A 25,621-nucleotide genomic window follows, 5' to 3' on the forward strand; every position below is an offset into this window, starting at 1 on the left:
GTTTGGGATCTCCTTCCACAAGCTTCTCACAATAGTTGGTTGGAATTTGGGCCCATTCCTTCTGACAAAACTGGTGTAACTGATCCAGGTTTGTAGGTCGCCTTGCTCGCACCTGACTTTTGAGCTATGCCATAACTTTTCAATAGGATTGAGATCAGGGCTTTGTGATGGCCACTCCAAAACATTGACTTTGTTTTCCTTAAACTACTTTGTTTCCATTTTGGCAGTATGCTTCTGGTCATTGTCAATTTGGAAGACCTATTTCCGACCAAGCTTTAACTTCCTGGCTGATGTCTTGAGATGTTGCTTCAGTATTGCCACATAATCTTCTTTCCTCAAGATGCCATATATTTTATGAAGTGCATCAGTCCCTCCTGCTGCAAACAACCCCACAACATGATGCTGCCACCCCCATGCTTCACAGTTGGGATGGTGTTCTTAGGCTTCCAAGCTTCTCCCTTTTTCCTCCAAAAGTAACGATGATCATTATGCCCAAAAAGTTATCTTTTAGTTTCATCAGACCACAGGACATGTCTCCAAAAATTAAGGTCTTTGCTGTTGTGTGCATTCGCAAACATTAATCTGGCTTTTTCACATTTCTTTTGGACTAATGGCTTCTTCCTGGCAGAGTGGCCTTTCATCCCATGTTGATACAGTACTCGTTTCACTGTGGATATTGACACAATCTTACCAGCTTCCGCCATTATCGTCACAAGGTCTTTTGCTTTTGTCCTTGGGTTGATATGCACATGTTGGACCAAAGCATGTTCATCTCTGGGACACAGAACCCATCTCCTTCCTGAGCGGTATGATGTCTGGGCATTCAAGTCTTGTTTGTATTTGGGTATAATTTTTTGTACAGATGAACGAGGCACCTTCAGGTATCTTGAAATTGTACCCAAGGATGAGCTAGACTTGTGCAAGTCCACAATTCTCTTCCTGATATCTTGGCTGCTTTCTTTAGGCTTTCCCATGATGCTACACAAAGAAGCAGTGTGTTTCAGGTGTACATTAAAATACATCCACAGGCATGTCTCTACTTAACTCAGATGTTGCCAAAAAACCTATCAATATTTTCCAAACACATGATATATATGGGCAGTCCAGAATTGTTTAAAGGCATTGTAATCTTAGTGTATGCAAACTTTTGACTTTCCAGTAAGTAATAAAAATGTCTTAAAACATTCTCTCTCTCTCATTATTCTGGCATTTGGCAAATATTAATAATTATGGTAATCCTAATTGACCTAAAACGGGAAAGGTTTATTCTGATTTCATGTCAGATATTGAGAAGAAACATGTATGGAAACTTCTAGCTTCAACTGCATATGTGCTTTCTAATTCCAAAACATGAGTCATTCACACTTAGGTATTTTTTTTTTATTTATGTTGGATTTTTTATATCATTTTAACACATTCAGAACATTCTCTTGTCTCGGCCCTTATGTAATTCTACTTTTTTTGTTTGCTCATCAGTATTACTAGTGAATTCTCCCATAAAACCTTTCAACTTCTAATCAGTCATGAACCATTTTCGTATTTTTTTTTCTAAAGTTGTTTCCTCTCATTGTTCTCGTCTGGTAATTAAAGCCAACTGATTTTTTCTGATAGGAGTTTTACACCATTGTGTCTACATTCAGACGGATGTAGCACTCACGGTTTATCTTTCCTTTTTAACGAGCAAAAGTTCCTGCCTTAAGTATACATAAGATGTCAAACTTCTAGATCGGTCCAGATGTGAAGGTGTCCCGGAGCAATGGGCTGCTAAACATCGGATCCTCCAAGTTTTTGGGGATTTTTATCATCTCAAACACTTCAAGGTAAGTGAAATTTTCAGGTGTGCATTTATCCTTTTATCTTTTGTGTAAAATTCCCAAAGTGTTTATTTGTTCATAGTGTTTATAGCACATTCCCTCAAATTTTAGACTTTTATTTATAATTGCCTTATATCCAGGGATTTTCTCAACTTTCTGTTTTGTTTTTTTTATAATGTAAAGCCTAAACTTACTTAAAATCTAATTGATCTTCAGATCTAAGAACCGAATGCAGATATTTTATCTCATAAACCGTTAGCCCTCCAATAAAATATTTTTGAAAAAAATTATTTTTTTTAATTTTTTTTATGGCCCCTTTATGTATTAGCTTATAAGAATACAGATCAGTGAATGTAAAAAAAAAAAAGGTTCACATTTTCTTCCTATATTTCCTATAGCCTCCTCGTAACGCTGCGAAGAGGTGCACAAAAATGTACATTAAATGCTAAAAATACTTTAGAAATAGCTACAGGACACCTTCATTGAAGACATTGAAAAACATTCAAGATAGAAGATTATTGTTCAGTTCACACAAGTTTTTATTATTTAATTTTTTACTCTTTTTTTAAATAACCTATTATTATTATTATCAGTACAAAAAACAGCAATTTTGGGGCAGAAACAGAAAAAAATACTTTTATGTAGGTTTTGTCTACTTTTTTTTACTATTTTAAATACCATTTTGGACTTTTTTCTACATGCTGTTTCTTGCACAATCCAGTTTGAAGCATTTTAACTATTATTTCTTACTTTTCTAAGTGTTTGCATATTTAGTGCACATTTTCAGATATTTTTTAACACCATGAAATATATTGAGACCATATATATAAAAAATAAAACAATAATGTTATTATTATTATTGGCAAGTAGACAATTCTGTTATTTATGACCTTCAGTTTATTTTATGCTTTTCTTTTTTGCATTGTGTTCACTTTTAATACATGTTTTGAACAGATGCATTCCCTGCCATTCACAGTCTTGTTGTTGACCCACGTGATTTCTCTAGGTAGGTTCAGTATATTACTATATTATTTATATTATTAATGTTATTTTTGTCCATTATTATCAGCATTATTGTTATTTATTATTATATTACAATTAAATATTAGTATTATTATTGTTATTTATTAGTTTCACTATTCCTTTTTGTATTATTTCAATGAATTAGCATTACTATTATTTTTATTATTATTGTTCATCATTATTATTGTTCATTATTATGTATTATTATTATTTATTTACAAGCTGAAGAGCCCAGCACTGCTGCTCGGGCATAGTAACTATCTACGGTTAGTTATAACAAATTATAATGACTATATCTACATATAAAGCTGAGTGTAGAGCCCCGCCCACTCCACATAGCCACATTCACTATAATATCCCACATCATCCTGTCAGCCAGAGCCACCGGACTACTACCCCTAATATCCCACATCATCCCGTCACAGCCGCCGGACTACTACCCGTAATATCCCACATCATCCCGTCAGCCAGAGCCACCGGACTACTACCCCTAATATCCCACCTCATCCCATCAGCCAGAACCACCGGACAATTACCACTAATATCCCACATCATCCCGTCAGCCATAGCTACCGGACAACTACCACTGATATCCCACATCATCCCCTCAGCCAGAGCCACAGGACTACTACCCCTAATATCCCACATCATCCCATCAGCCAAAGCTACCGGACTACTACCCCTAATATCCCACATCATCCCGTCAGCCAGAGCCACCGGACTACTACCACTAATATCCCACATCATCCCGTCAGCCAGAGCCACCATACAACTACCCCTAATATCCCACATCATCCCATCAGCCAGAGCCACCATACAACTACCCCTAATATCCCACATCATCCCATCAGCCAAAGCTACCGGACTACTACCCGTAATATCCCACATCATCCCGTCAGCCAGAGCCACCGGACTACTACCCCTAATATCCCACCTTATCCCATCAGCCAGAACCACCGGACAATTACCACTAATATCCCACATCATCCCGTCAGCCAGAGCCACAGGACTACTACCTCTAATATCCCACATCATCCCATCAGCCAAAGCTACCGGACTACTACCCCTAATATCCCACATCATCCCGTCAGCCAGAGCCATCGGACTACTTCCACTAATATCCCACATCATCCCGTCAGCCAGAGCCACCATACAACTACCCCTAATATCCCACATCATCCCATCAGCCAGAGCCACCATACAACTACCCCTAATATTCCACATCATCCCATCAGCCAAAGCTACCGGACTACTACCCCTAATATCCCACATCATCCCGTCAGCCAGAGCCACCGGACTACTACCACTAATATCCTACATCATCCCGTCAGCCAGAGCCACCGGACTACTACCCCTTATATCCCACATCTTCCCGTCAACCATAGCCACCGGACAACTACCACTAATATCCCACATCATCCCATCAGCCAGAGCCACCGGACTACTACCCCTTATATCCCACATCTTCCCGTCAACCATAGCCACCGGACTACTACCACTAATATTCCACATCATCCCATCAGCCAGAGCCACCATACAACTACCACTAATATCCCACATCATCCCGTCAGCCAGAGCCACCATACAACTACCACTAATATCCCACATCATCCTGTCAGCCAGAGCCACCGGACTACTACCACTAATATCCCACATCATCCCGTCAGCCAGAGCCACCATAAAACTACCCCTAATATCCCACATCATCCCGTCAGCCAGAGCCACCGGACTACTACCCCTAATATCCCACATCATCCCGTCAGCCAGAGCCACCGGACTACTACCACTAATATCCCACATCATCCCGTCAGCCAGAGCCACCATACAACTACCCCTAATATCCCACATCATCCCGTCAGCCAGAGCCACCATACAACTACCCCTAATATCCCACATCATCCCATCAGCCAAAGCTACCGGACTACTACCCCTAATATCCCACATCATCCCATCAGCCAGAGCCACCGGACTACTACCACTAATATCCCACATCATCCCGTCAGCCAGAGCCACCGGACTACTACCCCTTATATCCCACATCTTCCCGTCAACCATAGTCACCGGACTACTACCACTAATATTCCACATCATCCCGTCAGCCAGAGCCACCATACAACTACCCCATATACCCCGCATCATCCCGTCAGCCAGAGCCACCGGACAACTACCACTAATATCCCACATCATCCCGTCAGCCAGAGCCACCGGACTACTACCCCTAATATCCCACATCTTCCCAACAGCCACAGCCACCGGACAACTACCCCTAATATCCCACTTCATCCCATCAGCCAGAGCCACCGGACTACTACCACTAATATCCCACATCATCCCGTCAGCCAGAGCCACCGGACTACTACCCCTAATATCCCACATCATCCCGTCAGCCATAGCTACCGGACAACTACCACTGATATCCCACATCATCCCCTCAGCCAGAGCCACAAAACTACTACCCCTAATATCCCACATCATCTCGTCAGCCATAGCTACCGGACAACTACCACTGATATCCCACATCATCCCATCAGCCAGAGCCACCATACAACTACTGCTAATATCCCACATCATCCCGTCAGCCAGAGCCACCGGACAACTACCACTAATATCCCACATCATCCCGTCAGCCAGAGCCACCGGACTACTACCCCTAATATCCCACATCATCCCGTCAACCATAGCCACCGGACAACTACCCCTAATATCCCACATCATCCCGTCAGCCAGAGCCACCGGACTACTACCCCTAATATCCCACATCATCCCGTCAACCATAGCCACCGGACTACTACCCCTAATATCTCACATCATCCCGTCAGCCAGAGCCACCGGACTACTACCACTAATATCCCACATCATCCCATCAGCCAGAGCCACCGGACTACTACCCCTAATATCCCACATCATCCCGTCAACCATAGTCACCGGACAACTACCCCTAATATCATTCCCAAATCATCCCATCAGCCAGAGCCACAGGACTACTACCACTAATATCTCACATCATCCCGTCAGAGCCATAGGACTACTACCCCTAATATCCCACATCATCCCGTCAGCCAGAGCCATCGGACTACTACACCTAATATCCCACATCATCCAATCAGCCAGAGCCACTGGACTACTACCCCTAATATCCCACATCATCCCATCAGCCAGAGCCACTGGACTACTACCCCTAATATCCCACATCATCACGTCAGCCAGAGCCACCGGACTACTACCACTAATATCCCACATCACCCCATCAGCCAGAGCCATCGGACTACTACCCCTAATATCCCACATCATCCCGTCAGCCAGAGCCACCGGACTACTACCCCTAATATCCCACATCATCCCATCAGCCAGAACCACCAGAATACTACCCCTAATATCCCACATCTTCCCATCAGCCTGGGGTCAGAACCAGAGCGCTGAGTGGAATGGCCCTAACTTCCATACTGGAGATCCCTTTAAGAGGGAAGATGTGCCTATGGGATGGAGGATGTGTGATGTGTATATGGGCAGGGAGGGGGGATTCATTTCTGTCATATGCTCTGTGCTCCTTTCTGGGGGGCAGACAATGGCTGGAGCTTATGTTCCCAGGGATGCTAGATTTCTCCCACCATGTCAGTGTCTGCTGAAGTGTTGTGGAGTGGGAAAACTGTTGCTCATAGCAACCAATCACAGCTCAGCTTCTTTTAAACAGCTCTGGTGAAATGAAAGATGCTTCGTGATTGGTTGGGGATACACACATTCATTTTTATATAGAGAGATATTTTACTATTGTCTACTAATATTAATTATTACTACTATTATTTTTTATTGTTATTATTTATTATTATTATTATTATTATTATTATTATTATTGTTCATTATTATTAGAAACATCACTGTTTATCATAATGATCATGATCATCATTATTATTAGTATTTATTATTTGTTATTTTTTAAATTTATTACTAGTGTTCATTATTATTTATTATTATTATTGTTCATTATTATTAGTATATTTACTGTTCATCAATCACATTACTATTATTATTGTTACTCATTGTAATAAAAATGTGTTTTATATTTAAAGGCTAGAATTTTTTTTTCCTTTTTTTAATGTAAAGTACATTTTCAGAGTAAATTTTTTGAAGAAAAGTTAACAGTGAAATCATGCATTATGGTCTAAAAATAAAACAACATCATAGATTGCAATCTTCAAAATAATCTGTAAAATACTCATCAGAAATATGGTCTAAACTGTAAAAAAAAAGTTGCTCTAAAATATACCTATGAATATTAGTTAAAAAATGTATTGCTCTAAAAGGATTATTGGTGACAATTGTTTTTTTTTTTTAAAGGAAACTCTTTGGATGTGTTTGGTAAACCGGACCGGTCCTCGCTGTCGCGGTGCAGCCTTTTTGGAAAAAATCACATCCAAACATTTGATGGAACATTCTATGATTTTATGGGAGACTGTAGTTACATGTTAGCTGGGGACTGTCACAAGCGTTCATTCTCACTACTAGGTGAGTATATGTGTATATACTCATTTGTGTTATTACTAAGGTTTTCTGTATGGGTGGCAGCAGGACTGGATTTGAGGAAGGGCAAAAGTGGTGACCCCAGAGGTGCTTTTTTTGCAATTTTAATACTTGGGGTTGACACTTCTATTTTCATAATATTGAAACATGCAGTATTTGGTACAAATATTTCTGGTTTCAAAGTCCATAGCACAGCACGTTCTGATGTCGCTGTTCTCTGCCCTGAGCTATTCATTTCTTCTCTGGCATCTCTGGCCCCTGGGATACTCAGTCCGGCTCTGCAGCTTCCATGAGTCCTGTCCAAACTCCCTTATATGAATCCCTGTCCGACTTCCTCTCTTAGGAAGATATTGAGGCATGCTTCTCGGTGCCTCAGCTGGACCGTAGGCCCTGAATGTTCCAGGAATGTCCACTCCAAATTTATGGGTGACGATCTCTTGCTGCTGCACAGCCCGTGTTCCTCGTGCCCTCAGACCTCCAACTACTGCTTTCTCTCCATCTTACTCTCCCTCCACTAACTAGATGTTCCTGTTGTTAACTGTCCCTGCCCCTCCCACAATGGGGCCATTCCTGAGCACATTAACTGTTTCTATCCTAAACCTGTCTTCTCCCTGACCTTATTGTGCCCACCACTGCAATATGCTCAATCCTATCTTATAGCTAAATCTTAACCTATGTCCTAGATACTAATCTTATCATTTCCCTATATCTAATACATTTATCAGAACACATTGAGTCATCCACATATAGTAATACATTAACCGTGTGCCTTGGTGCTTATAAGGTTCTATGCAACATAAAACACTTTTTCGTATACACAGGTTATAACCGTTGTTTTAATCAAGGCAGAAGGACATGACCGTCCCGGTCACCCTCTTACAATGGTCTGTCTGTATACTGTATACATTATATATTGTAGCAGAGCCTGGTAGGGTCGGGTCACATCCTAGCACGGCAGGTCTTGATTAGATGAACCGGACTAGTTTTAACTAATCTGTATGCAAATAATAAGTACACCCGTACAATGATGTATTATTATCTTCTCAGTGGACTACAGACATGGTAAAAAGAACAGCGTATCCCTGTACCTGGGAGAATATTATGACCTTCATATGTTTTTGGATGGAACAGCGACTGAAGGAGAAAAAACGTAAGTATAAGCATGAAACGACAGTGAATGCCAAGCTTTAGATGAGCTTTTGGCCCCTTATATTTACTGTTGGTGCTGCTGGTGACTCCAATGATGAGACAGGAGTAGGACGTTCTGTGTCTGTGCTCAGGTACTGTGATTTGTTACGATGGAGTCCGGTCTCCTGCTTTTCCCCAGCATCACTCTGCCATACGCCACAAATGGGATTTACCTGGAGAACGAGGCCGGATACTACAAGCTCTCCAGTGAGGAGCATGGAGTAATTCTGAAGATCGACGCCAGTGGGAACCTGCAGCTCATACTGTCTAATCAGCACTTTAACCGGACATGCGGACTGTGCGGGAACTTCAACCAGTTGGCAGAAGACGATTTTATGACTCAAGAAGGTAAAATAAAAATACAAAACTGATATTGTCTCCACATCCGCCTAAAATAATTTAGTATTTCTTTAGTTCTTTCGTGTGATCTTCCAGATGTGTTCTATAAGAAACATATAGAGTGATGTCGTTCTTATCATTTTTGGAATAATATCTATTATCTATCCATCTATCTATTATCTATCTATCTATCCCACAAAATGAAGGCACTTAGCTCACAATTTGGTCAATTCATGACAGCCCCTCAGCCAAGACAAGGTGACCTTTCTTTGATGGGACACTCAGCCTAATATTAATCAGACATGCCTCTCCCGAGCTAAAATCTACAAATGTATAGGGCAGATAGAATCCAACACGAATTAAAAACAGAATTAGCACTTATAGAGGTTGTTCTTTTGTTTGCAACCTGTACATGCTTGCTTTATTCTGTTCAAAGGTGCTGGTCAGTCTTTTGCTTTTTTGTACTAGACTGATGGAGCATATCGAACCAAAAGAAAACCTGAAATTGTGGTCAAGATAGGAATAATAATAAAATAAATAAAAGATTAAAACCATAAATGAGATTAAAATACCTTTATTAAACAATAGTGGTACATATACAGTTGTGGCCAAAAGTATTGACGCCCCTGCAATTCTGTCAGATAATACTCAGTTTCTTCCTGAAAATGATTGCAATCACAAATTCTTTGGTATTATTATCTTCATTTAATTTGTCTTAAATGAAAAAACACAAAAAGAATTGTCTTAAAGCCAAATTGGATATAATTCCACACCAAACATAAAAAAGGGGGTGGACAAAAGTATTGGCACTGTTCAAAAAATCATGTGATGCTTCTCTAATTTGTGTAATTAACAGCACCTGTAACTTACCTGTGGCACCTAACAGGTGTTGGCAATAACTAAATCACACTTGCAGCCAGTTGACATGGATTAAAGTTGACTCAACCTCTGTCCTGTGTCCTTGTGTGTACCACATTGAGCATGGAGAAAAGAAAGAAGACCAAAGAACTGTCTGAGGACTTGAGAAACCAAATTGTGAGGAAGCATGAGCAATCTCAAGGCTACAAGTCCATCTCCAAAGACCAGAATGTTCCTCTGTCTACCATGCGCAGTGTCATCAAGAAGTGTAAAGCCCATGGCACTGTGGCTAACCTCCCTAGATGTGGACGGAAAAGAAAAATTGACAAGAGATTTCAACGCAAGATTGTGCGGATGTTGGATAAAGAACCTCGACTAACATCCAAACAAGTTCAAGCTGCCCTGCAGTCCGAGGGTACAACAGTGTCAACCCGTACTATCCGTCGGCATCTGAATGAAATGGGACTGTATGGTGGGAGACCCAGGAAGACCCCACTTCTTACCCCGAGACGTAAAAAAGCCAGGCTGGAGTTTGCTAAAACTTACCTGAAAAAGCCTAAAACGTTTTGGAAGAATGTTCTCTGGTCAGATGAGACAAAAGTAGAGCTTTTTGGGCAAAGGCATCAACATAGAGTTTACAGGAGAAAAAAAGAGGCATTCAAAGAAAAGAACACGGTCCCTACAGTCAAACATGGCGGAGGTTCCCTGATGTTTTGGGGTTGCTTTGCTGCCTCCGGCACTGGACTGCTTGACCGTGTGCATGGCATTATGAAGTCTGAAGACTACCAACAAATTTTGCAGCATAATGTAGGGCCCAGTGTGAGAAAGCTGGGTCTCCCTCAGAGGTCATGGGTCTTCCAGCAGGACAATGACCCAAAACACACTTCTAAAAGCACTAGAAAATGGTTTGAGAGAAAGCACTGGAGACTTCTAAGGTGGCCAGCAATGAGTCCAGCCCTGAATCCCTTAGAACACCTGTGGAGAGATCTAAAAATGGCAGTTTGGAGAAGGCACCCTTCAAATATCAGGGACCTGGAGCAGTTTGCCAAAGAAGAATGGTCTAAAATTCCAGCAGAGCATTGTAAGAAACTCATTGATGGTTACCGGAAGCGGTTGGTCGCAGTTATTTTGGCTAAAGGTTGTGCAACTAAGTATTAGGCTGAGGGTGCCAATACTTTTGTCTGGCCCATTTTTGGAGTTTTGTGTGAAATGATCAATGTTTTGCTTTTTGCTTCATTCTCTTTTGTGTTTTTTCATTTAAGACAAATTAAATGAAGATAATAATACCAAAGAATTTGTGTTTGCAATCATTTTCAGGAAGAAAATGAGTATTATCTAACAGAATTGCAGGGGTGTCAATACTTTTGGCCACAACTGTACATATAGAAAAGCATTGTGTGCAAAAATTATTTAAAATGTATACCTATATAGGTTTAATAAAAACCCAACGGTTATTATTATTATTATTTATTGTTATAGCGCCATTTATTCCATGGCGCTTTACACGTTCTCATGTATCTAACATGTAATAACACCCTCTATATATTCGCCCTCTAAGGAAGTGACATGAGGTATAAAGAGCCAAATCTACTGTATCTAGGCTCAAAAAAAGTGTCTGTGCACTAAAAACAAAATATATAAGGGTGTAATTTAAATTAACAACAATAAAGTTTCATCCAATTTTATAAAGTGCAAGGTGCTGAGTGCAAAATAGCAAAAGAGGTGAAAGAGGACAATTGAGGGTGTATACCTTTAAGGAACGCTGGTAAATGAGCAACACAGCCCCGACGCGCGTTTCGGAGTAAATCCTTCGTCAGGGGGTGATGGACTGATGGCGGTGGTGACGACCTACATATTTGGCTGAACTCCTTCAATCAGCCAAAAGCTGTTTTCATTTACTGGTGGATCCTAAGTGGCCTTCAAATCTGTAACTTTTTACCCGGGCGAGGTGTCTTTGATAAATCTTAGGTTTAGGATCCCAACAAATATGGGTACTCCTTGTTGTGGCTGGTGGGCTCTCATAAATTGCTCAATTATTTATAAGTATCTATCTTCATCCATTATCTATCTACCTACCTATCTCCTAGTCTGTCCCATCATATGATTTTTTTTCTCTGGGATGACAAGGACGATTAATTACAATGACATACAGGAAAGACAGAGCAGACAGAGGAAGTTCAGCGATGTGGAAAGATTAGCAAGCTCTAGAGGATTAATTCCTGCAAGATTTTACTTTCTAACCGGGTTCGTTGACTGTAAAATGAGTGTCACACAGGGATCTTAGACCTTGTCTTGAGGCACAGCTAAAGCAGGTGCAGAGGAAGCAGTCACACACATGTCATGGTGTCTCTGCCCCATCAGAAGACACCAGGGCAATAAAGACAACACACAGATGCTTCCTCTAGACCAGTGTTCCCCAACTCTGGTCCTCAAGAGTCACCAACAGATCATGTTTTTTGGGTTTCCTAAGTATTGCTCAGTCAGGTGATTACCTGAGCAACATCAAGGAAACCTTGAAAACGTGATCTGTTGGAGGCTCTTGAAGACCAGAGTTGGGGAACACTGGTCTAGTGCCGCTTTGGTCACAAGGTTCATAGCTTTTATGATCTGTTGTGAACAATCCTGACAGTTCGGTTTATACGGCACAATGATGGTAGTGATGGTTTTTGTTTTTAGATTTTTTTTGGGGAAAAAAACCCACAGGAAAATTCATATTGCAGTTCATGTGAGGTGCTTGGGTTGCGAGCACATGATGACTTTTTCAGGTGGATTTTGCCAAGAATTCACCTGAAGAAGCACAGCTAAACCTCTGCAAAAAATGAACATAATGCACAGCAATGTCAAAACGACTTTGCTGCCCCCATGTTTCTCCTTATGTTTTGTCTTTTAACTACTTTTGGGTTTGGAAACCCTGAAGCAGTTAAAAAAGTGGAAAGCTCAATCATTGGTGGCTTTTTTTTTTTTGGAAGCTGCCCTCTCTATAGTATAGACTTCAAATGACTGCTGGCGTTTTCCTGAATTGTTTCCACCTTGGAAAAAAAACTCAGCGGTTCCACAAGTGTCTTCAACATGACGCGTACACCTAGCCTTAGAGTGTTTTATTTTTTTCTGACAAGGTTTTGAATAATGCCTGGTGGGCAAAAAAGTAAGTGCTCCCAATGGATTCTGCTCCAAACACTCCAGAAAAGAATCCATCGAAAAACGCCTCCCTCCAAAAAAAGAGCTTTTACCGAAGCGATTTTGACTTAAAAAATATGTAATTTTTGAATATCTCCAAAAATTCTGTGTGAATATAGCCTTACGATCCCATACGGAAATTGTCAAGTAATATATTCAAATCTGCCACATCTGTGTACAAACTGTAATTTTTGATGTTTTTCACGCAGGTATTTTGGCTGAAAAAAGTTACGAATTTGCCAATTCCTGGGCCCTGCACGGTGGGGATAAGAGATGTAAAAGAATTTATCCTCCCAGTAACACCTGCAATATTTCATCGGATGCTGCGGAGAAGGTATGCCACCGTTACCTTATAATGATGTTACATATACCTAAGCAGAGGTGTAACTATAGGGGGTGCATAGGTCCCAATTAGATCAGGAGCCTGTAGGGGCAAATAGATAGCCAACCTTTACTTGAGTATGAAGTGCGACTGTTTTTTTGTGACTTTTTAAAAAGTCATGATTCACAAGTCTAGTCTAGATATTTGTGATGCCTTCGAGGGCCTCAAAAAGTCGCACATTTTTGTGCAAAAATTACATATGACCAAAGTAATGATTATTCATTATGTATCAATTCTTCCAGTAGGTCTATCTACATAGCTATGTTTTTACAACAGTTTCCGAAAAGTAAACTCTCCGTTTTTAGACTCTTTGTCCTCCAATTGCCATTGGATCCTTCCCGCTGTAGTTCCAGTGCTCTTGGTTGATTATGCGCAGGGAAGTCTGTCTCAGCTGGGTTCCTGTACAGTAGTCTGTCAGTACGATTTAATCTAACAACATCAACATAGCTGCATGTGTGATTTTACATCATTGATCTGTTAGCTGGTTTCCAGCAGAGACCAACTGTCCTGCAGTTTGCACAGTGGAGTATTACACATCTGACACCTGCAGGGTTGAGCTGAATTTGATGCCTGCTGCTGACCTATCAATGATGCATAACTTCAAATGCCCCTTTGTTGATGCGTATGGCAAAGGATTATCTTCTGTCATATGCATCAATAGAGCGGCATTGGCTGTTTTGCATTATTTATTGATAAGAAGCAGGCATCAGTCATCTGAGCCCTGCTTGACACTGCAGAGCTGACACAAGCAAGGCTTTGATGATTACACAGTGACATTGTTAGCAAGGACGAAAAAAACCTTTTGTCCATCCAATTCAGCCTATATTCCGTCAGAACAAATCCCCAGATCTACGTCCTTCTAAAGAACCTAATAACTGTAAGATACAATATTGTTACGCTCCAGGAAGACATCCAGGCCTCTCTTGAACCCCTCGACTGAGTTCGCCATCACCACTTCCTCAGGCAGGGAATTCCAGAATCTCACTGCCCTAACAGTAAAGAATCCTCTTCTATGTTGGTGGGAAAACCTTTTCTCTTCCAGATGCAGAGAATACCCCCTTGTGACCGTCACATTCCTTGGTATAAACAGATCCTCAGAGAGATATTTGTATTGTATACTTATTAGATCGCCCCTTAGTCATCTTTTTTCTAGACTAAATAATCCTAATTTTGCTAATCTCTCTGGGTATTGTAGTTCCCCCATCCGCTGTATTAATTTTGTTTCCCTCCTTTGTACTCCCTCTAGTTCCATTATATCCTTCCTGAGCACCAGTGCCCAAAACTGTACACAGTACTCCAATACTTGATGTCTGCTCCTCATTGATAAATAATGCAAAACAGCTATGTTGATGCATTTGGCAGAAGATAATCCTCTGCCATGTGCATCAACAAAGGGACATTTGCAGATATGCATCATTTATCTGACAGCAGCAGGCATCATTTGCATCTCAGCCATGCTTGTGTCAACTGTGCAATGCTCCATTATGCAAACTGCAGGACTGATGATCTCTGCTGTAAACCAGCCAACAGACCAATGATGCAAGAACACACATTCAGCTATGTCGATATATATGGAGAAGATAAAATGGGTCGGACAGGGGTTTAAACAGGACCATACGTTATACAGAATATTTTGTAGTCTAAACATAGATTAGCTTCATGTTATGCCATGTAGGAGGAGGATGTGATGCTTGGAGGGGAATAGAGCTGGAGTGACAGAGCTCTTCAGCCTCATTTGCTTATCAAGTCAATCACTGATTTCTCAGTAATGGAAGATCAGACTGGCCATGTAAAGGCATTGCTGGACTTGACTTTGAAAGAGCTACAAGAACATATAAATAGTTTGGGTAGTGAAAACCTATTGACAGATTCCCTTTAATATATGGTTGACATGGAAAAATAGGTAAGGATTATGTTGCTTCTCTAAAAGAGGGGGGGCAAAAAAAAATTCTGCACCCTCTTACTTTGGGATGGTAGACTCAACCAGTACTAGGTATACGTTGCTATGCTATCTTTTTCTTCTAGGCACCATTGACTAATCTCTATGCCATCCCCATATATATTCATTACCGTAATGAATGCATTAACTATTTAATTACTTTTCATGGTTGGTTACGTTTGAAGTCCATGCTTTATGGCAGGCTGTAAAGTCACACTCTTCCTATTATTCTTCTATATGGGAAAGGAAACGATACACCTTATTTTGTTTTTCTTTTAGGCTCTGCGCCCTCTTTTTTATTACATTAATGTAATATTTATTGTTATTTGGCTATGAAGGGCATGCTTTATGGCAGGCTGCACACTCTGAAGGGCATGCTTTATGGCAGGCTGCAAAGTCAAACTTTTTCTATTACTTTGGTCTATGAGAAAATGCGACAAACATGGCTCTAAGTCGGAATTTTGGATAATTACCTCCTGGTACTGTAACTTGCCCTACATTTCAATGTTGGTGAGAATTTACGGTTTCTTGCTTCGTAAGTCTATTTTTGCCCTTGATTTAGACAAGTGGTCAGATTTTCAACTCATAAATACGTTTCTGTGTTATGAATGCACTGTGCCCGAAGTCATCTCCGTTTCACAAAACTTGGAATAAAATATCTCGATTCACTTTCTGTAAATAAAATTCTTTGTTTCTTAGCATCACTTCCAGGAATGCAGATTCCTCCGCCCGCCCCGTCGCCCCCTTAACACTTAGCCTTTCTGCTGCCGACGAATACGAACAATAAGGATGGTTGATTTTATTTATTTTTCTTTTTAGCGGTTTTGTTTTGCTTTTCGACCCACTCAGAAGGAATAGTTCTTGCATAGTGTTATGAATCTATTTCGGGATTGGCGCAGACAGGATGTGCCGATGATGTCCTGATGTATGCTTCCCCACCCAGACCACAATCTATTGAAAACAATCTCTATATGTTTGTCGAAATTGATGCATATAGGGGCTTAGAAACACCAGATCCTTCCAATAAAATTAATAAATCATCAGCCACTCATTTTATTGATCATTGCGTAATACTACTTTCCTCCTGTAGTGGCCACTGTAGGGAAAATGTACAGTTTACTTGACCCAAGTCGATCGCCAAGGGTTTCTGTAATCGGATTAAAGGAGTTGTTCAGTATAGAAAAAAACCTTTATGGCTGTCAAATTCTAAATAAAAAAGTTGTCAAGGACTGATGTATTAATGCACAATCCACAGAATAAGTAATCAATATAAGATTGGTGAAAATCCAACATCCAGCTCCTCCACTGATCAGCTGTAATGGATGGATGTAACCAGTGTAAAGAGCTGGAACAGCACAGCTCCATACACTGCGTAGTGGCCGTTCGCAAGTACTGCAGCTAAGTTCCTATTGAAGTGAATGGGAGCTGATCTGCAGTTCCGGGGAATGACCACTACGGAGTTGTGATGTTCTAGTTCCATACACCATTAACATTAACAGCTGATCGGTACCAGTGCTGTGTGTTGGATCTCCACTGATCTGATATTGATGACATATCCTAAGGCTAGATGATCAATATATAAGTATTGGAAAACACCAAAGAGATGGCACTTTTGCGTTCAGAATCCTTGTCTGTTGACGACAGCAGGGAGCCGGTTCAAAGAGTGTCGCTAGGTCTGAAGGACCAGTCTTATCCTCCATATTGAAGAAAGGTTGCAACATTGGATAGTCCGGATGGTGGATAAGCAGCCCCAATCAAGTTCAAAAGAAATTGAAGCTGTCCTGCAGGCTCAGGGAGCATCAGTGTCAGCGCAAACTATCCATAGACATTTGAATTAATTGAAACACTATGGCAGGAGACCCAGGAGGATGTCTGTTATGATTGAGTCACCGTAGGAGGCAAAAACAGAAATGCTAGCTAAGTCCAGAAAACCAGAGAAGTTGGCAACTATCAGATTGCAGACCCCTGAACCTATCAACACAACTAGCAGTAGCCGTGGGGGGTTCCTATGATGACCTAGACCCCTCGATCACAGCCGGAGAGATACATAGGCCTAAAGAAGGAAAGGGGAAATCTAACTGCCCCAGAGCAGACCCCAAAGCAATAGGCAGCCCCCCACATATAATGACGGTGAAGCAAGATGAAAACACTTACACAGACAGAAAGACAGGCTGAGCAAAGACGGGGCCCAAAAACTACCTAGATAGGAACGGATAGGAAGGCTGCTTTCTGCAATCTGCCAAAACCCTATCAGAGACAAAAGCCAACAAGCTGATATAAAAATGGCCCTGAAGCAACTAAGCTTCAAAAACTAAATCAGCACTCGGGTACTTTCAGAAGACAGAGCTAACGGAACACTGCACACTCCAGCAGGGAGTGGCAGAATCCAAAAAGCAAGAAAAACAAAAACAAATCTTAAATGCAAAAAAGGCAAAACAGAAAACTTAGCTTTAGGAGAGCAGGAATCAGACTGGTGTCCAAGAGTCCACAGAGAAATCACCCGCAGGGCAGAAAGGGCGTAGGCTGCCTTAAATCCAGTCAGTGACTCCACTCAGACAATCGTCCTCATCAGTCCCAGGTGCCTGATAATCAGGCTCACTACCTTCCTTCACTAGAATAGGGAGTTCACCAGGCCTCAGTGACGGAGGGGAAAATGAACTCACAACAGTACCCCCCCCCTTGAGGAGGGGTCACCGAACCCTCAACAACGCTACCAGGGCGATCAGGGTGAGCCCGATGAAAGGCACGCACCAATCTTTTGGCATGAATATCAGAGGCAGAGACCCAGGAATTATCCTCCTGACCATAACCCTTCCACTTAACCAAATACTGGAGTCTCCGTCTAGCCAGACGGGAATCCAGAATTTTCTCTACCTCATATTCCAAGTTACCTTCAACCAATACAGGGTCCGGGGGTGCCACCTCAGGCACAACTGGCTCAACAAACCTCTTCAACAAGGACTTATGGAACACATTATGGATCTTAAATGTGACAGGAAGAGCCAAACGAAAAGAGACCGGATTAATAATCTCCAAAATCTTGTAAGGTCCAATAAATCTAGGCTTAAACTTAGGAGAAGCCACCTTCATAGCAATATTTTTTGATGATAACCACACCATATCACCAATCTTAAACTGGGGACCAATGGTCCTATGTCGATTGGAAAACCGCTGGGCCTTTTCCTGGGAGAGAGATAACTTATCCACCACTTGGTCCCAGATCTGGTGCATTCTCTCCACCACAGTGTCAACACCTGGGCAGGCAGAGGGCTCCACCTGCCCTGAAGAAAATCGAGGATGAAACCCAAAGTTACAAAAAAAAGGTGACATCAAAGTGGCAGAACTAGCTCTATTATTTAAAGCAAATTCGGCCAAGGGCAAAAATGAAATCCAATCATCCTGATCAGCGGAAATAAAACATCTCAAATACGACTCCAAGGTCTGGTTTGTTCTCTCTGTCTGCCCATTAGTCTGAGGGTGAAAAGCAGAGGAGAAGGACAACTGAATTCCCAACTTGGAACAGAACGTCCTCCAAAATTTAGACACAAATTGAACTCCTCTGTCAGATACAATGTTCTCAGGAATCCCGTGCAAGCGAACCACCTGTTGCAAAAACAGGGGCACCAACTCAGAGGAAGATGGCAACTTAGGGAGTGGTACAAGATGAACCATCTTAGAGAACCTATCACAAATCACCCAAATAACAGTCATTCTTTGAGAGACCGGCATATCAGAGATGAAATCCATTGAAATATGGGTCCATGGCCTCCTGGGGACCGGCAAAGGCATCAACAACCCACTAGAGCGAGAACAAGATTTAGACCTGGAGCAAGTCCCACAGGACTCCACAAAATTCCTGACATCATGAGACAAGGTGGGGCACCAAAAAGAGCGACTCACCAGATCTCTAGTACCAAAAATACCCGGATGACCAGCCAATGCAGAGCAATGAACTTCAGACATCACTCTCTTCTTCCACTGGTCAGGAACATACAACTTTCCACTGGGGCAATGCTCAGGTTTGTCCTCCTGGAACTCTTGCAGAGCAAGTCTCAAATCGGGCGAGATGGCAGAAAGAACTACCCCTTCGCCTAAGATGGTAGCAGGCTTGGTCACCACAGGAGAATCAGCAAAGAAACTCCTAGAGAGGGCGACTGCCTTGACATTCTTAGTTCCAGGAAGGAAAGAGACCACAAAATCAAAACGTGTAAAAAACAAGGCCCACCTAGCCTGTCTAGGGTTCAAGCGTTTAGCCGACTCTAGGTAAATCAAATTTTTGTGGTCAGTGAGGACCACAACTTGATGTTTGTGTCATGTCGGACACTGTTCACACCAGGGTGTCCGGCAGACAGCGGTAATACCCTGTTGGGTATTCTGTTCCAGTCGGGATAGGGTTAACCAGGTTGTCATGCTGGCTGAGGGCTGGGCCACGCCCTTGGTCTTTAAATAGTTCGTCCTGACTATGGGCGTCGCCGACTATAGCTTTAGCCTAGTGCTAGCAATACCGGTCAGCAGTGGTGGTGTTGGAGCGTTTGATATCTGGTGCAGTATATCCCTCAGTGGTTCTTTCTCCAATCTGTTATATATATATTTGGTTGCCCTTGCACATTATTGTATTCCCTTGTGTATTAACTGTGTGGTGTTTCTTTTACCCCTGTCCATACGTATTTGTGGGGTCTGGTGTCTGGTCCCCTCACTGGGTGGAGGGTGGTGGGTTCAGCTTAGGGCTGGACAGGAGACAGGGACAGGGTGGAGGCTCAGGCAGGCACACCTTCAGTGTAAACCCTGGGTAGAGGGACAGACAGGGTTCCCCTAGTCTGAGGGACATCACAGGGGTCCCGGGGTTTTTGCCTAGAGTAACCTAGGCATACCATGACATTATAGTCGGCCCAAATAATAAAGTGAGAAAAAAAAAAAAAAAAAAAGGTATAGATAGGGAATATAGGGGTTACTTACTATGGATCCTATACTTTCCCTAACCAAGCAGCTGGAGGCTCTATCCATACAGGTCACTGAACTCAGGGGGGCGGTCCAGCAACAAGGCCTGTCAGCTCCTGCAGTACCTGCTGAGGCTGCAGCCAGGGCAGCTGAGCCCAAGTTTCCCCTTCCTGAACGATTTGCTGGTGATCGTGGTAAGTTCACGGTGTTTCGTGAATCATGCAAATTGTATTTCCGTATGCGTCCACATTCCTCAGGTAATGAGGCTCAACGCGTGGGCTTGGTGATTTCTTTGCTGAGTGGTGACCCACAGGCCTGGGCCTTTTCACTCCCTTCAGACTCACAGGCATTTGAATCTGTAGATTTTTTTTTCTCTGCTCTGGGTTTGATCTATGACGATCCGGATAGATTAAACTTAGCAGAGTCTAAGATACGCTCACTGCTACAGGGTGATCGACCAGCTGAGCATTACTGCACGGAATTCCGGCGCTGGGCGGTGGACACGCAGTGGAATGACCCTGCGCTTAGAAGTCAATTTTTGCATGGGGTTTCTGGAAGGGTTAAACAGACTCTCCTAAGGTACGAGACGCCCGCCTCTCTGGAGGCTGCGATGGCACTTATAGTACGCATAGACCGACGTCTCCTTCAGGGGGCGCTGGTTTCGTTGCCTCCGGGAGGTGGGGGAGTGGTCGGTGAGGTTGCCGTGGGTGAATCCGTGGAACCCATGCAGATCGCTGGTATAGCACAGTCACAGAGTAACAAGCCTAAACGTCCTTGGCACAGAAGGCAGGGGCTCTGTTTTTTTTGTGGCAAAGGAGGACATTTTATTAACGCTTGCCCCCTGGTACCTAAGAAGGGCGCGCCGGCGGAAAACTGATAGGCTCAGAGGGTTTGGAGGAGTCTAGTCTGAGCCTTTGTGTATCCTCCGTCATGGTTTCCCAGTGTATGCTCCCTGCTAGGGTGGTACTTGGGGGGCAAATGCTCTCTATTACAGTATTTATTGATAGTGGCTCAGCTGCCAATCTCATTGATGAGAGGTTCGCGCATACAGCGGGATTTCCGGTGGAGAAATTGCCGAACCCCATCCGGGTGGTTACCATCAATGCTTCCCCGTTGTCTCAAGGGGAGATCACAGAGTGTGTGTTGGATATACAACTCCACATCGGAGTATTACACTCAGAGCGGGTAACTTGTAAGGTGCTTAGTAACTTACCGGCTCAGATGGTTCTGGGCTTTCCATGGTTGTCAATGCATAATCCTGTTATTGATTGGAAGACCCAGGACATAATTCAGTGGAGCAGGGAGTGTCAGGAGAGGTGCCTGGCTACATGTATTTCCGCTTTGACCCCCAGTATCCCGGAGCCGTTGCTGGATTATGCGGATGTATTTTCTGAGAAGGGTTGTTCGGAACTACCACCGCATCGCCCATATGACTGTGCTATTAGGTTGAAACCAGGGGCCAAGTTACCTAAAGCTAGAATGTTTAATATCTCAGGTCCCGAGAGGCTAGCTCTCAAGGAATACATTGCGGATAGCCTGAGCAAGGGTCATATTAGACCTTCCTCTTCTCCTCTGGCTGCTGGCTTCTTCTTTGTTAAAAAGAAGGATGGCGGTTTACGCCCGTGTCTGGATTTCAGAGAACTCAACCAGATTACGGTCCGTGATCCTTACCCTATGCCACTTATACCCGATTTATTCAACCAAGTGGTTGGTGCCAGGTGGTTCTCCAAACTGGACCTCAGGGGGGCGTACAATCTTATAAGAGTCCGTCAGGGGGATGAGTGGAAGACAGCTTTCAATACCCCTGAGGGTCACTTTGAGAGTTTGGTAATGCCGTTTGGGTTGACTATGGCACCGGCGGTCTTTCAACACTTCATTAATGATGTCTTCTCTCAGTTGTTGGGGAGGTTTGTTATAATTTATCTTGACGACATCCTCATTTTCTCTCGCGACCATGATACACATATAGAGCATGTTAGACAGGTTCTGCAGTTGCTCAGAGAGAACAGGCTCTATGTCAAGCTTGAAAAATGTGTGTTTTTCGTACAGGAGCTACCGTTCTTGGGTTATATAATCTCCGCCTCAGGTTTTAAGATGGACACCGCAAAGGTGCAGGCGGTACTACATTGGGATCGGCCTGATAATCTTAAGGCGCTTCAGCGATTTCTTGGCTTCTCCAATTACTATAGGAAATTTATTAAGAACTTCTCTATGATTGCCAAACCACTGACTGACATGACTAAGAAGGGTACCGACTTTTCTGACTGGTCTGAGCCTGCGGTACAGGCGTTTGAATTCCTCAAGAATAGTTTTGCCTCAGCGCCCATTCTGGTGCAGCCCGATGTCTCCTTACCGTTTGTCGTGGAGGTGGATGCGTCGGAGGTTGGAGTGGGGGCTGTACTGTCTCAGGGCCCTTCTTGGGCCAAGTTGCATCCATGTGCCTTCTTCTCCAAAAGGGTGTGGTGGTATCTGCCATCGCGACAGAGATTGAGGCAGAGATTGCGGAGGCTCAGGAGGTGGTACCGCCGGGGTTGCCTGCTAATAAATCTTTTGTGCCGCTACATCTACGCTCTAGAGTGTTGGGCGAACATCACGACACGGTACTGGCAGGTCATCCAGGGGTTAAGAGCACTCTGGAACTGGTATCGCGTCGTTTTTGGTGGCCTAAAATCCGGCAGGATGTGGCCTCATATGTGGCTGCCTGTACCACGTGCGCACGGGCCAAGACTCCTCGTTCCCGTCCCGCTGGTAGGTTGCAGCCTCTCGGGGTGCCCAGTAAGCCATGGACTGAGATTTCCATGGATTTTATTACTGACTTGCCCGCCTCGGCAGGGAACTCGGTCATTTTGGTAATTGTTGATAGGTTCTCCAAAATGTCACATTTCGTTGCTTTACCGTCTTTGCCCAATGCTAAGACTCTTGCTCAGATATTTATTCGCGAGGTGGTCAGACTTCATGGTGTCCCGTCTGACATTGTGTCTGATCGAGGTACGCAGTTTGTGGCAAAGTTTTGGAGAGCTTTTTGTTCTCGCCTTGGAATCAAATTATCTCATTCATCGGCTTTCCACCCTCAGTCGAATGAACAGACTGAGCGGATGAACCAAAACCTGGAGCAATACTTGCGCTGCTTTATTTCCGACAATCAGGAAGAGTGGTCAGCGTTTCTTCCTCTGGCAGAATTCGCAATAAACAACCATTGCCAGGAATCGTCTGGGGAATCTCCTTTTTTTTGTGTGTATGGTCAACATCCTCAATTTTGCACCTTGCGTCAGGGGTGCTCAGTTGGCGTCCCTGAAGAGGACCAGTTGGGAGCTCAATTGTCGTCTGTTTGGAGGAGAGTCAAGCAGCGCTTGTTGAAGGTGGGTTCCAGGTACAAACGGGTGGCTGACTGCAGACGTGTGCCAGGTCCGGACCTGTGTGTGGGAGATTGGGTGTGGTTATCTACTAGGAACATTAAGCTCAAGATACCGTCACTTAAGTTGGGTCCCAGGTTCATTGGCCCATTTAGAATCTCCGCAGTGATCAACCCAGTGGCATTTCGTTTGGAGTTGCCGGCTGTGTATAAGATTCATAATGTATTTCACAAAGCATTGCTAAAGAAGGTCGTGGGTTTGGTGGATGGTTCCCCCGGGCCACCACCTCCCGTCTTGGTGGATGGCGCGTTGGAATTTGAGGTGTCCAAAGTGGTGGACTCTAGGGTTGTGCGTCGCACTCTACAGTACCTGGTCCACTGGCGTGGCTATGGTCCTGAGGAGAGGACATGGGTGCCGGCCTCTGACATTCATGCTGATCGACTGGTTACTATGTTCCATCGTCGCCATCCGGACAAGCCAGGTCCTCGACATGGTGAGGTTCCGGAGGTCCCTCGTAGAAGGCGGGGTACTGTCATGTCGGACACTGTTCACACCAGGGTGTCCGGCAGACAGCGGTAATACCCTGTTGGGTATTCTGTTCCAGTCGGGATAGGGTTAACCAGGTTGTCATGCTGGCTGAGGGCTGGGCCACGCCCTTGGTCTTTAAATAGTTCGTCCTGACTATGGGCGTTGCCGACTATAGCTTTAGCCTAGTGCTAGCAATACCGGTCAGCAGTGGTGGTGTTGGAGCGTCTGATATCTGGTGCAGTATATCCCTCAGTGGTTCTTTCTCCAATCTGTTATATATATATTTGGTTGCCCTTGCACATTATTGTATTCCCTTGTGTATTAACTGTGTGGTGTTTCTTTTACCCCTGTCCATACGTATTTGTGGGGTCTGGTGTCTGGTCCCCTCACTGGGTGGAGGGTGGTGGGTTCAGCTTAGGGCTGGACAGGAGACAGGGACAGGGTGGAGGCTCAGGCAGGCACACCTTCAGTGTAAACCCTGGGTAGAGGGACAGACAGGGTTCCCCTAGTCTGAGGGACATCGCAGGGGTCCCGGGGTTTTTGCCTGGAGTAACCTAGGCATACCATGACAGTTTGGCTCCCTCCAACCAATGTCTCCACTCCTCAAATGCCCATTTCATGGCCAACAGTTCCCGATTCCCCACATCATAGTTACGTTCAGATGAAGAGAACTTTCGGGAAAAGAAAGCACAGGGATTCATTTTAGATGTTACCGGATCCTTTTGGGACAACACTGCTCCTGCACCAATCTCAGAAGCATCCACCTCTACCTGAAACGGGAGTGAGACATCAGGTTGCCGCAGAACCGGGGCGGAGGTAAATCTACGCTTCAGCTCCTGAAAGGAAGCAACCGCCTCCGGAGACCAATTCAACACATCCGCACCCTTCCTGGTCAGGTCAGTCAATGGTTTGGCAATACTAGAAAATTTTGCTATAAATTTCCGATAAAAATTAGCAAAACCCAAAAACTTCTGGAGGGCCTTCAAAGAAGTGGGCTGAACCCAATCATAAATGGCCTGTACCTTGGCCGGGTCCATTTCAATAGTTGACGGAGACAAAATAAATCCCAAAAAAGAAATCCTCTGTACTCCAAAAAGGCATTTTGATCCTTTGACATACAGAGAATTCTCTCTCAAGATCCGGAACACAGTCCGAATATGTTCCACATGAGCATCCCAATCCTTGGAGAAGATCAAAATATCATCCAGATAGATAATCAAAAATTTATCGACAAAGTCTCGGAAAATATCGTTCATGAAGCACTGGAAGACAGAAGGGGCATTAGTGAGCCCAAAAGGCATCACCAGGTACTCAAAATGTCCCTCCGGAGTATTAAACGCCGTCTTCCATTCATCCCCCTGCTTAATGCGGATAAGATTATACGCCCCCCTGAGGTCAAGCTTGGTAAACCAGCAAGCACCTTTGACTCTAGAGAATAGATCCGAAATCAGGGGTAACGGATACTGATATTTAATAGTAATTTTATTGAGGGCACGATAATCAATACAAGGCCTTAAAGAACCATCCTTCTTGGCCACAAAAAAAAAAAACGGCGCCTAAGGGT

General features: G+C 43.5%; 1 protein-coding gene across 1 annotated transcript in view; it reads left to right on the top strand.

Moving 5' to 3' along the window:
- Nucleotides 1-1,658: 1,658 nt before the first annotated feature.
- The window catches only part of VWF (von Willebrand factor), a 175,099-nt gene continuing 151,136 nt past the window's right edge, over nt 1,659-25,621 (top strand). The window contains exons 1-6 of the mRNA XM_073567769.1: nt 1,659-1,820; nt 2,769-2,820; nt 7,173-7,340; nt 8,403-8,505; nt 8,683-8,891; nt 13,127-13,251. Coding sequence (XP_073423870.1) covers nt 2,769-2,820; nt 7,173-7,340; nt 8,403-8,505; nt 8,683-8,891; nt 13,127-13,251 — 657 coding nt within the window. The 5' untranslated portion in view covers nt 1,659-1,820. The remainder of the gene's footprint in view (nt 1,821-2,768; nt 2,821-7,172; nt 7,341-8,402; nt 8,506-8,682; nt 8,892-13,126; nt 13,252-25,621) is intronic.

The sequence above is a fragment of the Dendrobates tinctorius genome, unplaced genomic scaffold, assembly GCF_039654945.1.
Source record: "Dendrobates tinctorius isolate UK_male_01 unplaced genomic scaffold, ASM3965494v1 ptg000020l, whole genome shotgun sequence".
In the NCBI taxonomy this organism is placed as follows: Eukaryota; Metazoa; Chordata; class Amphibia; order Anura; family Dendrobatidae; genus Dendrobates; species Dendrobates tinctorius.